General features: G+C 40.6%; 1 protein-coding gene across 3 annotated transcripts in view; it reads left to right on the top strand.

Annotated features, from left to right (window-relative positions):
- The window catches only part of LOC109928494 (metalloreductase STEAP2), a 32,659-nt gene that overhangs the window by 1,277 nt on the left and 15,214 nt on the right, over nt 1-16,168 (top strand). Inside the window, exons 2-5 of one of the 3 annotated variants that reach the window (XM_048617679.1) lie at nt 120-259; nt 727-1,220; nt 8,126-8,653; nt 14,645-14,809. In XM_048617679.1, coding sequence (XP_048473636.1) covers nt 211-259; nt 727-1,220; nt 8,126-8,653; nt 14,645-14,809 — 1,236 coding nt within the window. In that variant the 5' untranslated portion in view covers nt 120-210. The remainder of the gene's footprint in view (nt 1-119; nt 260-726; nt 1,221-8,125; nt 8,654-14,644; nt 14,810-16,168) is intronic. The other 2 variants (XM_048617687.1, XM_020528445.2) reach the window with 2 other exon arrangements.

The following is a 16,168-nucleotide window of genomic DNA, read 5'->3' on the forward strand; positions in this document are numbered from 1 at the left end:
TATTAAATGTCCATGATAAAATTTAAGTTTAATAAGCAGGTGACAGTTTTACAGCAATATTCAGTTCTCCAGAAAGGAAGTAAAATTTCATAATTTTCTTACCTGACATACTATTTTAGATACTGACATTGAAAGAGGTGTTGGAACTCGTGCAGGTTATCAGATGTCTAATCCCAAGCTGTCTAGTTCAGTAGGCTGGAAAAGAATGGTATGTGTTACATTACCATCAGTCAACGTGTGTCTACATTTATGAGCAGGGGTAAGTGAGTGGAATTATAATGTCAATATATAATTATAATCTCAGTAAAAGAACAATGGAGGAATGTAATGGAGATAGTAGGAACTGCAGATGCTGGAGAATCCGAGTCAACAAGGTGCATAGCTGGATGAGCACAGCAGGCCAAGCAGCATCATTGGCCTGCTGTGTTCATCCAGCTCTGCACCTTGTTGTCTCGGAGGAATGTAATGGCCCATTTTGGAATATGTGACCCATCCTTTGTGGTTTTGTGACTTATTATTTCTGCTTTTGGAGTTGCCCTTTTAAAATCCTATAATAGGACTTTTGGATTTTAAACCAATATTCTGCAAAATCTGTCAGTCATTTTTGTGCACTTTTCAAATATATAAATAAGTAAAGCATCCGTGAAATGTTAATGTATTGGAATAATTGTGTTCCTTTTTTCTTCTCTCCTCTCCTGTCCCACCATAACACTTTCTGTCTTTCAGCAATGGATTCCATCTCCATCATGAGGAATGTGAAAGATGCCAGTGAGACCTTCTTACCTAATGGAATGAGTGGCTTTAAGGAAGCATCCAAGGCTACCATCGGGATTTTAGGAAGTGGAGATTTTGCAAAATCACTGGCAATCAGATTTATCCGATCTGGGTACGCTGTTGTAATAGGGAGCAGGAACCCCAAACGAGCTGTTGGCTTCTTCCCTCCTCTCGTTGAAATTGTGCACCAGGAGGATGCTGTTATGAAAACCAATCTCATATTTGTTGCTATGCATCGAGAGCACTATACTTCCTTGTGGGACCTCAAGCACTTACTGGTAGGCAAAATCCTCGTGGATGTGAGTAACAATGTGCGAATAAACCAATACCCAGAAGCCAACGCAGAGTACCTCGCTTCACTATTCCCAAATTCCACGGTGGTAAAAGGCTTTAATGTAATATCTGCCTGGGCACTGCAGTTTGGTCCAAAAGATGCAAACCGACAGGTAGGAATGTGCTAGATTGGCTGTTTCAAATCAGTCGCAAAACTGTGGTATCTGGTCAATTACTGCTTGAATTAGCGTATGAGTTACAGCAATAAGAACAAGTTATTTCTAAAAATACCGAAAATTCAGTATTCATCAAACTTAAGCACCCCCAATCAGATATGCAGCCCCATGTTGTCGAAGAAGCTGTTTGAGGTAAATCTTATGCACCTCCTTTGAAACAAAATACCTTAGTGTTTTATGGAATTGACTTTAGTCATTAACCAATGCAATGGTACTAAACATATGTGTTTAGTCCCAGTATAAGTGCTTTTACTTCTTTGTCTATTTGGCCTGTGCTTCGACATGTTTTATTCCCTACGCCTTACAACTATAATTAAACCATCTAATTTATCAATGTTCTTCAGGGAATGAAATCTACTGTCCCTGCTCTGCTCAGGCTACGTTTGACTGTAGACCAGCATTAATGTAGTTGACTCATAACTGCCGTTGAAATGGCCTTATAAGTTACTACTTGTAGCTGATTCACCACCAGATATGGGCCGATATGATGGCATTGCCAGCAATTCCCATGCCCCAAGAAAGAGTGTGAAAAAATAAAATCCATGTATTCATAATTAAAGGAACAAGTTTGCACTATGTGATAGTACTGTGAAGAAATTGGGTCATGTATTTTTATCCTTCACATAATTTGCAATGTAGACAAATGTATTTTACCAGAATTCAGGTTAATAGAATTTTGCCAGTGTGTATTGTCATTGTTGCTGATCCTTGTGGTAAAATTTAATTGATTTTGTTTTAGGAATTTACCATTCAGCTAACAGTTCACTTTACCACATTTTTATAAAGAATAACTATCAATTATTTAGTATCTTTCATATCTTCAGGATGTCCCATAGTGCTTCACTGCCAACGAAGTACTTTGAGGAGCAGTAGAATGTGGTAGCCAGTTTTCACACAGCAAGATCCCAATGATTGCAGGTACATTATTGATACAATAAGACACTTTCATGATTTTGGCTTAAAAGAATACTTATACATCAGAACCCTGGGAGCCCTGCTGTTTGAATATTGTCAAGAGATATTTTAGAAGGAGCTGACTGCACATATGGAACCTCAGTTTAATATCTCATCTGACTGGGCTGAAGTGTCAGATTGGATTGTCTGCTGGTCTCTGGGCTAGGTTTAAATCCATCATCATGCAACTGAGGCAACCCATTGAGCCCTGGCTTATGTCTAAAGGTGATAATGAAGAGATCAATTTTCTCTTACCAGTGCTAAAGTCATTTTACTGTCAGACCAAAACTGCATTTTATAAATTAAACTACATGTAATCGCTGGACAGATGAAGCAGAAGTGCTCGCCACTACCAGGACCTGCAAATGTTGATGCTGCTGATACCATATTTAAATCTAATCCATACACTACTTCAGACACTGCAAGCCAGGAGCAGCCCTTCACATTGCAGTGCTCCAGCATTATCATTGAAGGAATAGCCCCAAAAGGCAAGTTAGTTCCCCACTTTGCAGACACCAGCCCAGGAGTTTCTGGTAAGTAGAGTGGTGGAGAGGAGGGGAGTGCAGGAGACAATGCCTCAAATGCAGCCAGCCTGGACTGAGATAGCAACCCAGGTCAATGCCACGATTTCTCTGCTACAAGATTAGATTTGGGAGCAGCGTTGTGAGCACATCATTAATAAGTCACCACAGCTGATCAAGGAAGAAACAGCCCATACCTTTGGCACTCAGAGGGCTCCCAGAGACCAGGCACCTGCTCAGCTGCAGGCAAAAGACAATTCCATTGTCTCAGCTATGAATGACATTATCAAAATGCACAGACAGGCAACATGCAGGTTTGGCAGAGGAACTTATTACATTAGAAAGAAGGATGGCAGAATCTATCAATGTTATCAGACTGTGCCATCTTCAGCATGTGTGTGTCTATATGTCTCCATTGGCAGGTTAGTGATCGTCATGGAGACCCAGATCCAGCACACTGAGGGATCTGCCAGATATGTGCTTGGACTTGCCCTCCATCATTGTAACCATATATGTTTAGCATCAATGGTGAGGAAACAAGAAGATGAGGGACCTTGACCTCACTCCCAGTCATCCTATCTGTCAGGGAGACAGGATGGTACTAGCAGTAACATATAGAGAGGAGGAGACACATATAAAACCCTGAAAAGTTTCCCTTCAAAACAGTCCAGTAGTATCCTTCCACTCCAACACTCCGCTTCCTGTGATTCCCAAAGTGCAACAGTTCAAGCTGCGGCGTTGGGAGGGGGGGAGTGACCCTGCATCTGGGCAGGACAGTCTGAGTAGGACTGGGCCCTCTAGTTCCCAAATATTCCAGAAAGAACCCCCAAGTCTTCCAGCACAACAGAACTATCAACAGAGCAACTCCCTCCACTCCCCCGTGGAAGCTGAGAGTGTGCTGAGAAGTAAAGAAAGGGAGAGGAAGAACTTACTGAGGGTACAAAGATGGCATAGGTGAAATACCATTGTAAATGTATGTTTATTTAGACTGTTAAAATTTCTGCTGTAATGTCATTTGAAGTATTGGATCTGGTTAAGTCACTTCCATGTGAGAGACGAGCAGCCTCACACGTTCTAAGATGAAAGAATTTGTAATGGCCAAGCATTCAACATCTGATAAGCAACCAACTCCTTGACAGCAGATAGCCTCAGACGAAGTCATCCTTGATCTATGATGATAATGACTGCAGCCAAGGTGCTGCATTTTAATGTGAACACTGAGACTAAACACAATGTGCAGTGATTGTATGAGGGCTTGGCATGTATAATTCCATGCTTACATCCACCTTATGAATGAGAGTACAGAATCAGTGATAATTCCAAACACCACTGGAAGGAAACATTCCATTCTGACCATTATCTTTTTAAGGGAGCAGACTGCCATTTAAGGCTGGAAGATGTGCAATAAATAACTCACATGTCCACTCTCCTTCTTAGCATGGTGATCTGTTGAAAAAAGCTGCACAAAGTTGCTTCTCTCACCTCCAGCTGTGTCTTACAGGATGGTTAAGCATTTCAGGGCAATCTAGCGATCTGTGTTCAGCCTGAAACTACGAAGGCTAGCCGATAATGGAAGGTTCAAAAGGAAGTACCTCAGTATTGCACTCAACCTGTTTGATATCATGAGAGACTTCCCTGCAAGGCACTAAGATAATTATGCTAATTGAAGCATTAAAAGCTACTTAAATTTAGCACTAGATAATGTTACTGTACTGATTCACTGCCTGCTGCCCTTTCCCTAATGGCTAGTGGACTTACAATGTGTGGATGCTTGAAAGTGGGATCACCCAAAGATATGAAGCGCACAGTCAGATGGATCATGAAACATTTATTCAGCAACAGAAAAGGTGAAGGACTGCAACAACAGCAAGATCCATATGTCCTTTGTACTAAGCATGGGCTGCCTGCCATCTTAACACAATTAAAGCAAGTCCAGATCTGGCTTATTCATCCTAGGAGTGGATTTAATTACATTCTGTCTTGCCAGTTGGGCTCAATGATGCATTATCTGCCATGCACTTTTGAAGGTTCCTCCCGGTTAAGGTTCTGATTCTGTTTTTGAACAGGAAAAGCCTTGTCTCCCAGCAATCATTCCTATATGCCCCAAAGATCTTGGAAAGAAGCATAAACCAGTGAGCTCTCTAATATGTAAGCATCATTGCAGCACTCAGGATATCTAGTACATGACCACAAAACCTGAGATTAATGGTCACATATAATTTGAACATTGATGGTTTGGAAGCCTTTTCTATTGACTAGGAGGTGCAGGTCAAAGATAGGGTGCTGTCAAAGTAACATGGGTGCAGATGATAATGCACTGCACCTAAGGAAAACCAGAGATGGTGGAGAATCCTGCTGCCCAAGCTGATGACTTCTCTTGTCAGGGGAAATGGATATGAACTGTTGAGGAGACAGTAAGGATTGCAGATGCTGGAAGCTGCAGTCAATAAATGTGGAGCTGGAAAAGCACAGTCAGTCATACAGCATCCAAGGAGCAGGAAAGTCAATGTTTTGGGCCAGAACCCTTCATCAGAATGCTGTCCTTTTGAATGCTGAACTGGCTGTTCTTTTCCAGCTCCACATTCATGAACAGTTGTGATGTGGAGAAAATGCATTGATAACATCTCGGGTCCATTTATGTGTCAAGAATTAAGAGATGCTACACAGGTCCCCAGTTGCTCCTTGAAATGAGCCACTGGCATAAGAATTCAGGGCACTTGTGATATGATGGCCATTGGGATTGCCATCCCACCCTTCTGAACACAAGACCTCTTCCAGTAGATAGCACAGTTCAGTGATGATGGCCTGGGACATCTTTAACTAGTAGCAGCACTGTCTTTCCAAGAACTGTGGAAAGTAACAGTGAGGTCTGTAGGTATGGCATTGACTGGACTCCTCACCTCTTTTGGAGATCTTCACCTGCTGCTACCTCCAGTGGAGACTGTGTGGTAGCTGCCGGAGGTGGTTGTTCTTGCTGGGCTTGCTAACAACATTGTATTTGTGCTCTCCTATGTTGTCTTCTCACTTAAAATCAGGCCTCAAGGACTCTCAATATGGTGATATCCATGTAAGATGCATGAACAAATGATCTGTGGGGAATATCAGAAAGAGAATGCCATTTCATTAACAATGCACTCACATTAATTACAGCTACACGTTATTGCCCTGACACCGTGTGCCATAGCAGTTTCTGAAGGAGGTCATGTCATAGAGATGTACAGCATGGAACAGACCCTCCAGTCCAACTCGTCCATGCCGACCAGATATCCTAGATAAATCTAGTCTCATTTGCCAGCATTTGGCCCATATCCCTTCCTATTCATATACCCATCCAGATGCCTTTTACATGTTGTAATTGTATCAGCCTCCACCACTTCCTCTGGAGCTCATGCACCACCCTCTGTGTGAAAGAGTTGCCCCTTAGCTCCCTTTTAAATCTTTCCCCTCTCACCTTAAAGCTGTGCCTTCTAGTTTTGGACTTCCTCACCCCAGGGAAAAGACCTTGTCTATTTACCCTATCCATGCCCCTCATGATTTATAAACCTCTATAAGGTCATCCCTTAGACTCCGACGCTCCAGAGAAAATAAACCCAGCCTATGCAGCTTCTCCCAATTGCTCAAGCCCTCCAACCCTGGCAACATTCTTATAACTCTTTTCTGAATCCTTTCAAGTTCCACAACATCTTTCCTATAGCAGGGAGACCAGAATTGCACACAGTATTCCAAAAGTGGCCTAACCAATGTCCTGTACAGCGCAACATGATCTCCCAACTCCTTTACTGAATGCACTGACCAATAAAGGCAAACATACCAAACACCTTCTTCACTATCCTATCTACCTGCAACTCTACTTTCAAGGAACAATGAACCTGCAATCCAAGCTCTCTTTGTTCAGCAACACTCCCCAGGACCTCACCATAAGTGTATAAGTCTGCCCTGATTTGCCTTTCCAAAATGCAGCACCTTACATTTATTCACATAAAAACTCCATCTGTCACTCCTCAGGCCATCGGCCCATCTGATCAAGATCCTGTTGTACTCAGAAGTAACCTTCTTCGCTGTCTACTACACCTTCAATTTTGTTTTCATCTGCAAACTTACTAACCATACCTCCGATATACACATCCAAATCATTTACATAAATGATGACAATCAGTGGACGCGGCACTGATACTTGTGGCACACACTGGTCACCGGCCTCCAGTCTGAAAGGCAACCCTCCACTACCACCCTCTGTCTCCGACTTTCAAGCCAGTTCTGTATTGTGCTTCAGTATGGAGCTCTGTGGTATATGACTTTATCTAACTGCGAATTGTACATCCAAAATCTTCATGTTACATCGGGGAATAGAATTTTAGCTAAAAACCAGTGAGATATCCCCCCACCCCCACAGAGGTGCTGAACATTGTGTAATCATCAATAAAGATCCCCACTTCTGACCTTATGATGGAGGGGAGTTGATTGATGTAGCAGCTGAATTTTGTTGGGACTACGTGACTAACCTGAGGAACTCCTGCAGAGATATCCTGGGCCTGAGATGACTGATCTCCAAAACCGCAACTATCTTCCTGTGTGCCAGATATGACTCCAACCAGCAGGGGATTTGCCCCCTGATACTCTTTGACTCCAGTTTTGCTAGGACTCCTTGACACCACACTCAGTTAAAAGCTACCTTGATAACAAGGACATTCACTTCTAAAATTCAACTCCTTTTGCCCATGTTTGGACCTAGTCTGTGATGAGGTGACGATCCAATTGGTGTGGTAGTATTCAAACTAAGCATCGATGAGCAAGGTATTTCTTTGGAAGTGCCATTTGATAGCACTGTCAATGAACTCTTCCATCATCTCACTGATGTTGAAGAGTAGACTGACAGGAGGTAATTGAAGTATGGGGGCTCCTGTCCAGGCATTAATTCTGGTGGAGGTGGGAAAGTGGTGGGTTCGGATTAGGCACCATCCCAACTAATTATTGTTATTCATGCCATCTAGCTCACAGGCTGTGAGAGCAGAAGATTCCACTGAATGTTACAAACCGCTGAATTGTTGCCAAATAAATTTGGTTCCATTTCCTAATGTTAGGCCTTTCTTTTCTGAGCAAAAGTCTTCACTAATTAAGAATGGATCAAAATCTCTTAATTTTTCTAATAAACGGAAGTATTGTTATTTTTTCTCTTTGTTTTGCTTATAAAGAGTATTGTGGTAAAGTGACTTGACCAACTATGATTTTTGATTTAAGAATCTAAAATTTTATTTTAGCTTGCAATAGGTCAGCACAAAAATAGGTATGCCTTTAATGATCATGTTAAAAAAATGTTGCCTTCAATGGAAAGCATTGATACTTGTTTTATTGTTTGTTGTCTGTCAGATATACATTTGCAGCAATGTGGTGGAAGCCCGACAGCAGATCATTGAACTTGCTCGGCAGCTGGACTTTATTCCAATTGATATGGGAACATTGGCTTCAGCAAAAGAGATAGAAAACATGCCCCTGCATCTCTTTACCCTCTGGAAAGGCCCTGTGCTTGTGGCAATCGGCTTATCCATATTCTTCTATATATATTCATTCATCCGAGACATTGTTCACCCCTATGTGAAGAACAAGCAGAGTGACTTCTATAAAATTCCAATTGAAATTGTGAACAAGACCTTGCCTGTAGTTGCAATTACCCTCCTCTCACTTGTATACTTGGCAGGATTGCTGGCATCTGCTTTCCAGCTGAATTCTGGAACTAAATATCGTCGTTTTCCCACCTGGCTTGAACATTGGCTGCAGTGTCGCAAGCAGTTGGGGCTTTTGAGTTTCTTTTTTGCCTCAGTTCACACCATCTACAGTCTCTGCCTTCCAATGCGTCGATCAGAACGTTACTTCTTCCTCAATTTGGCTTATCAGCAGGTAAAGCAAACAATCTGAGCTTCTGTTCTTCTTAAATGCCTGTTATTTATCTTATTTCTTCCTTTCATTTCCTGAGATGATGTTACCAACAAATCATCTTTCTTGCTTTCAACCTGGCCCTGGATCATGAATCTGCTGTGTTCAACATGTTAGACAGCTGGCATTTCCCAGGCTATTAATTCCACTGTTTTAAATGGGCTCTCACAAGACAAAATAAGGTGACCAAGTAAAAATACCTTCACAAACCTTCACCCCCTTCTGTCTATTCTCTGCCTTCACTACTGTCATAATAGGCCCAGCAAAGCAAAGAGCAGCTGCAGATTTGTAACTCTGAATCTGACTGTGTGACCAAAATTTCCCAGCTGTGGAGAGAGATTGTAAACCAGTAGATTCTCAATCTTATCTGAAAATATCCTAGGCCTGAGGTACCAAAAATATGGAAGGCTAACTTTTGATGCTTCATTTTTAGCTGGCAGACCTCAGTGCCTAGCAGTCCAAAGGGCGTCTGGAAGCAGATTAACAACGCTATCTATTCTCGGCATCTCTGCACTGGGTTGCCTTGCAAGTATAGGGGAAAAGAGGTGGAAAACTGGAGACCATTCATTCTCATGCCACTTAATAACTCAATTTATTTGTATCAACTTTAGGTGAAGGCCAAGCTTGACTTCCAGAAATTGCTGAGTAATCTTACCGAGCAACGACCTGGATGCCATTCCTGACACTTCCACCTTGGAAAGACTTGTTTTTCAAAATCAACTGTACAGGCTACTCTAGGATTTTATGTGTTCCAATGCAATGCAAAAATAACCAATCCAATGAATCCAGAGGAAAGTTTGAAACAAAATATTTTGGACAGCGTGTTCTCAAATATTTGGCCCAGACAGAAGGAAATCTCATGCTTTTGTGGACTTAAGTGTTGAAAATTATGGCATAAGCTATGTTTAACCACTGAAAGTATGAGATCATTCATGTGCTTAACCACATCCACGCCTTGGCACTTTCTAGCAGAAATATTGAACTATGAGTAAGAACGCAGGATAATTCCGTCAGCCCCAATCCTAACCAGTGAAACCATTTATAGTGTCTTTCTTACCATAATACAGGCACTGCAAAGAAATATAGATGAGTTAAATGAATGAGCAAAAATTTGCCACGTGGAGTATAATTTCAGAAAATGTGCAATTTGGCAAGAAATATAGCAAAGCAGACTACTATTTAAATGGAAAGAGACTGCAGAACTCTGAGGTAAAGGAGGATACAGATTCCATTCATGACTCATAGGAACTTGACGTGCAGCTATAGCAAATGGAATGTAGTTGCTTATTGCAAGAGAAATGGAATACAAAAGCAGGGATCCTTTGCTACAATAGTATAAAGCCAAAATAGTTTTGGTCTCTGTATTTAATAAAGGACACTATTGCATTTGGAGTGGTTCAGAGCAGGTTTAAAGGAGTTTGTCTTATTAAGAATATTTGAACAGTTGAACCTGTATCCATTTGATATTCTACATCTAGAAGTGATAAGCAAAGAGGTAAAGGAGGTGGGGTATCATCCGTAATAAGACGTGAGATCAATGTATTAGAAAGAGTGGATTTTAGATTGAAGGATCAAGCTGTAGAATAAGTTTGGGAGAGGCAAGAAACAGCAAAGAGAAGCAAACGTTGCTAGGGAGTGTTTACAGACCTTCAAGCCATTGTGCTAATGTGGGCCATGTTATACATCCGGAAATTAGAGATGTATGTAGCATGAGTAATATAGTAACAATGGGTGACATCAATTTGTGTATTGATTCAGTTGACCAAGTCAGCACTATGGCTGTGGAGGATGATTAATGGATTGTGTATGAAATGGGTTTCTGAAACAGAAATCTGAGCAGATATTTAGAAATCATGTAATTTTGAAGTTAATGTTATGTAATGAGAAAAGGCTAATTAAAAGATCACTGTGAGGGAGTATCTCAAGAAATAGTGATCATAATAAGATATAATGTCGCACTCAATTTGAACGTGACATGTTCATTCTGAAACTCAAGTCTTAAATCTAAACAAAGGAAACTATGGGTATGAGAGACAAGTTGGTTATGGTAGCTTGAGGAATACATGAAAGATTTGATGGTGGACAGGCAATGGTTAATATTTAAAGAAATAATATGAAATAGAACAAATATACATTTTCAGTGGCACAAAAAACCACAGGGAAATATTAATTGACCATAACTAATGAAAGAAGGTAATTATTGCATTAGATCAAAGGATATGGCTTATAAGAATGCCAGAAATAATGGTGAGCCTGAATATTGGAAGCAGTTTAGGACCCAGAAAAGGACAACCAAGAAACTGATAGGGAAAAGACAATAAAAGCAAAAAAACATGAAGGTTGACTGTATAAGCTTCTATCTATATGTGAAAGGACAAATATGGTACCATTAAAGTGAGTCAGGAGAATTTATACTGGAGAACAGAGAAACTGCAGAGAAATGAGACAGTTACTTTGTGTCTGTCTTCACCGAAGTAAATACAAAAAATTCAACAAAAATGCTAGGCAGTGAAAGGATTTGCAAAACTAGGAACTAAAAGATATTAGAATTATAAAGTCATAGAGACATACAACACAGAATTTGAAACAAATTCTGATTTGACCATTGATAAATTGTTTGAACCAGATGAGCTTCATCCCAGTGTTGAAGGAATTAACAATAGAGATAGTGAATGGGTTGATAGTTATCTTTCATAATTCTGTAGACTGTGGAAAGGTTACTGCTGATTGGAAATTAGCAGATATAACCCCATTATTGAAGAGAGAAGGAGGAGAGTGAATAAATACAGACATCATCATGACATCAACAGTGGAGAAACTGTTACATCCTATGAAAAAAAGATGTGATACAAGCACAAAACACAAATTGCTGCAGAAACTCAGCAAATCTGGCAGCATCCTCTTCAGAACTCTGAAGAAGTGTCACTGGACCTGAAATATTAACTCTGCTTTCTCTCCACAAATGCTGCCAGACCTGCTGAGATAATTAGGATCATTGAGACACCACCCTGGGGTGTGGTGTTGTTCATTGGACCAAAAGATGAAGCACCGTAGAGGTGACAGATTTCATTGTTCCACTTCTGTCAGTCCACCAAATACCTTAATTGTTGTCTAGCTGTCTGCTAGCTAGCCAGACTGCTTCCACCCATGCCAAGGTGTTGCAGTCTGAAGCCAAGGTTTCTAGGACCAAAGCTCCTTGGGTTGTCCTGCAAGGCCACCTGAAGTCTCCCTCACTGAAAATCAGCAGCCTTCAACACCAGCAGTGCAGTAGCCACTGGGAAAGCACTGCATAAGAGCATCAGGACAGACAAATGTACTCACAATTCAAGTGTGAAGAGAGTATACTAATTTGGCTGTCTTGTATGGAATATTGGATAGATTTTTTTTAGTTGCATTGGTTTGGAGTGATTGAAATATAGAAATAAAATCCACAACAAACAATCTAGAGAACACTAGAATGTAACAGACAAAACAAAATGTGCAAGTATTGTTGAATGTGGAATTAGAATTAGATTCACTGACACTACAGTCAGTTGAGACTTTCTGGAAAGTAGCACCACAAACGAGTTTAAAATGAAGGTTCATGACTGCCACGAGGATACAAGGCATTCACCTGTATCTTGTGCTGGGCCTGATCAGACACCAACTGGACATTCAGGGAATTGAACCCTTAGTGGTTGAGATTCATTTCCACATTTTGATGCTGTTACGATCTCTGTTACAGACCAATAACTTTTAAAAAACTAATTCTAACTTCTAATTGACAGTTGAAAGGATGACATTCAGATTTCATGTTTAATGACTTTTACTGTAATCTTCTGAAAATGAAACCCTATTTTAGTGGGCAGCTTGTATTTTGAATGACAGAACAGAAATTTCCAATTTCCCCTTCACTTTTACTGCAATACTGATAAAACACAATTCTCAGGTATTACTGTATTCTTTAGGCAGTCGTTGGATTTTCCTGGACCCAGCTTAAAGTGATTTGTATTTACCAGAGCTTACTTCTGTTCCTTTCCTTTCACAGCTTAGTGACTTTTAACCTCAGAACTATCTTTCATGATGAGGGTTTTTCTTTGTGATTCTTCCTTGAGTGCAAGCCAGGTGATACCTCCAGCCTCGTAGCAACTTAACACAAATGTTTTTTTGTCTGACTGTAAGCCCCCATCTTCATTCTGTAGGATATATTGTTGAGACTTTCAGCCTCTAGTTTGTTTCTTCACCTAATTTCTGACTGTCTATGTCTGAGAGTTTCAGGAATATCTTAGAAACACTACCACTTTCAAAATCCATTTCCATGGCAATGCAAATCATAGGAACCTTGTATTGCTAATTAGCTATCCCTGAGAGCCCAATTATTCTTTATCTCAGAAACAAATGGAGATTTAAAGCTATTTCCAACCCACATTCTCAACACCTTCCTGGGACATCAGAGAGCAGCTTTCCAGTCACTGTGAACACAGATTTTGTTGCCGTTGCCTTGAAGTACAAATACATTACATCTTCTTTCCAGCAAGCAAAGAGGATTTTTTTTCATCCTTAACAGGCATGTTACCAGGCCTTTTATGAAGCAAACTTAAGAAATTAAAAGAAACAGTCAGACACATAAAAATCTTATTTAGCTTATATTTGTATCAGTGCCTTACCCACAACCATAATGCTGTACCAAGGCCAATCCTACTAACCTGGCAAAACCACTTGCACACTGCATCTTCTCTGACTCTGGCTAGAGAATGTGTAATGTATACCCTTTACAGCTTGTCAACGACCTCCCTCAAAGGGCTGTAGGCAGAAATATTAGAAATGTTGCCTGTTTCAGCCTTGGAACATCCTGAAATGCCATCCATCATCTCATACCAAGTAGCAGATTTAAGTGAGCATCCCTTTGTAAAGTGAAGACATTGCATATGCTACTCATTGCTGAGATTGATGTTGAGAACTGCTTCCTGAAGACATTGGCCTCCTCTCCTCCACCCTGTTTAAACAATTTGTCTTGCTTCTACTTAATCTCAATGTTATGCTGCAGTCTAAGGAATCTGAAAACTCTGAACTACTCGAGTAACAGGTAAGCCCTCATCGCATGCAATACATTGGCTTGTTGACTTTACCTAAATTAGCTGCAGATAAATCACAGCAGCAGCTTGAAAAAATCAACCGGCAACTAACCCAGTTGATAATCCCTTTAAATATATCTTTAAATAAGGGTGCAGTTTGCTGTGAGCCCTTCTGCTGCTGAACGGCTGATCAGTGACATATGGATGTGAAACAGCATTAGCTGGAGCATTGTGGTTGTAAATGGCACAGCTGACATTAATTTAGTATTATATGCTCACTGATGTAATCATCTGCTGACTCTGCATATTTATACCATAAATTCTTAATGCCCATGCCAATGTGCCACAATAAAAATGCGGTGTGGTTGCCATTTCATACACAAACTCGCCCATGGTGCTAGAAATATGAGCGATATGGAATTGAATTTTGCAATCCATGTGACAAGCCATTGTTTTGCCCAGAATACAGTTAGTATAGCAATTCATATAACAATTTATAGTAACATATAATTTGAAATCAAATGTTTTCTGTTCCAATTACATCTTGTGCTTATGCAATATTTCATCACGTTCTTCAGAACTATCTGTAGTTGTCATGTATTAACATACTTTAAAGTTCAGTGAAATAGAAAAACACAATAATCCAGGTGCTGTGTATTGTTTACTTGTCATCTGAAGTATTATTCCTATAGTGCCATACAAGTTATTCTGTTTGTACAAAAAATATATAATTTATGATCTTAGCACTGATTTAATTATTAATTGTCTGATGTCCACTGGTGAAACTAATTTATGACATCTGTGTTGAGAGTTTTATGAATTTACAAGCTTTGATTAAAGTGGGTGGTTTGAAAACAAATGTCTGAATTGATGTGAGGGATTTATTGTGATCATTTCGTAGGTTCATATCAACATTGAAAATTCTTGGAATGAAGAGGAGGTATGGAGAATGGAAATGTATATCTCCTTTGGAATTATGAGTCTGGGTCTACTCTCATTGCTAGCAGTTACGTCTATCCCTTCAGTCAGCAGTTCACTGAATTGGAGGGAGTTCAACTTTATTCATGTATGTTTCTCTTTCATTTCATTTATTAGTGATGTGCAACTTTTTGAATTCAATCTAATTGCTATTTTTAAGCATTGTTTCAAATTGTCCATTGCTTTAGAAACCTTTATGTGGAAATATGTACCAAGTAAGTTGGAAGGGTTTTTCTGTTGCAAGTAAGTAAGAGTTCCAATAGCAAGCTAGAACCTAATGAGCATTTTTTTTATCTCCTGCGTTTTTTTGATGGTGCAAAACAGACAGGTAAACATAAAATGTGTAACTAATTTTAGGCAGAACCCAAATCAACAATTCGTGGTCTTCCTTGCAGACTCCTGCTGTAACTTGAGCATGAGTAGTACAGACATGACTCAGGGGAACATTTGTCCTTTTATTTCTGAGTTGGAAGTGACATTCTGTAACCCTTTCTGAACTTGGCTACTTGCATCAGACTTTCCAGTTCAACCAGCGAGGCCTATTTTCACTTCTGATTTAGGAGTAGAGAGTCCGGACACCCCAAAACCAGAGAAAAAGTGGTCTGGTAGGTCTGATTTGTTCTAGGGTAGCAGAGTTCCCTGGGAGTTAGGCTGGGTAACACCAGAATGACAGCTAAGGCTGCTGGGTGCAGAGGCAAGCTAGACAGAAGGCTAGCCTTGGTGCACAGGCACCATGTTGATGATACTTTTTTTAAAAATGTTTAAAGCAAAAAAAGAGCTCCCAGCATCACCCCTCATACCAATGTTCCCTGTAATGTTGTTTCCTTCTGTGAGGACCCTCCAAGGTCTGTGTATAACAGTCCCTTACACAAGGGAGGTTAATGCAACACCTTGCCAGTTGGCATGCGCAGAACCTCCGAGAAGTTGCATGGCCATGAAGCTTAGAAGGAATGTTGCTTCATAACCCCTCATAATCCTAACCTTAACCCCGTAACTCCTCACTGCCTCCATGTTACCCTATGCTCCTTCACTTACCCCCATGACCACTCATACCCCTGATGCAAATATTGGTCCCACTCATCCCATCTTCCTTTATAGAGCCATGCTAATCTACAGCAAAGTCATTCTTTTCCCATGACCCCTACCATTCTAGCTGACCTATTATTGACCATGGCAGATCCCAGAAACAATGTTTATCATAGAATATCATCATAGAACCCCTACAGCATGGAAATAGGTCCGTCAGCCCAAAAAGTCCACACTGACCCTCAGAGCATCCCACCCAGACCCATCCCCCTGTAACTCCCCCTAATCTAGGCATCCCTGAACACTACAGGCAATTTAGCATGGCCAGTCCACCTAGCCTGCACATCTTTGGACTGTAGGAGGAAACTAGAGCACCCAGAGGAAACCCACGCAGACACAGGGAGAATGTGCAAACTCCACA

This window comes from Rhincodon typus, chromosome 2 (genome assembly GCF_021869965.1).
Source record: "Rhincodon typus isolate 14 chromosome 2, sRhiTyp1.1, whole genome shotgun sequence".
Lineage (NCBI taxonomy): Eukaryota > Metazoa > Chordata > Chondrichthyes > Orectolobiformes > Rhincodontidae > Rhincodon > Rhincodon typus.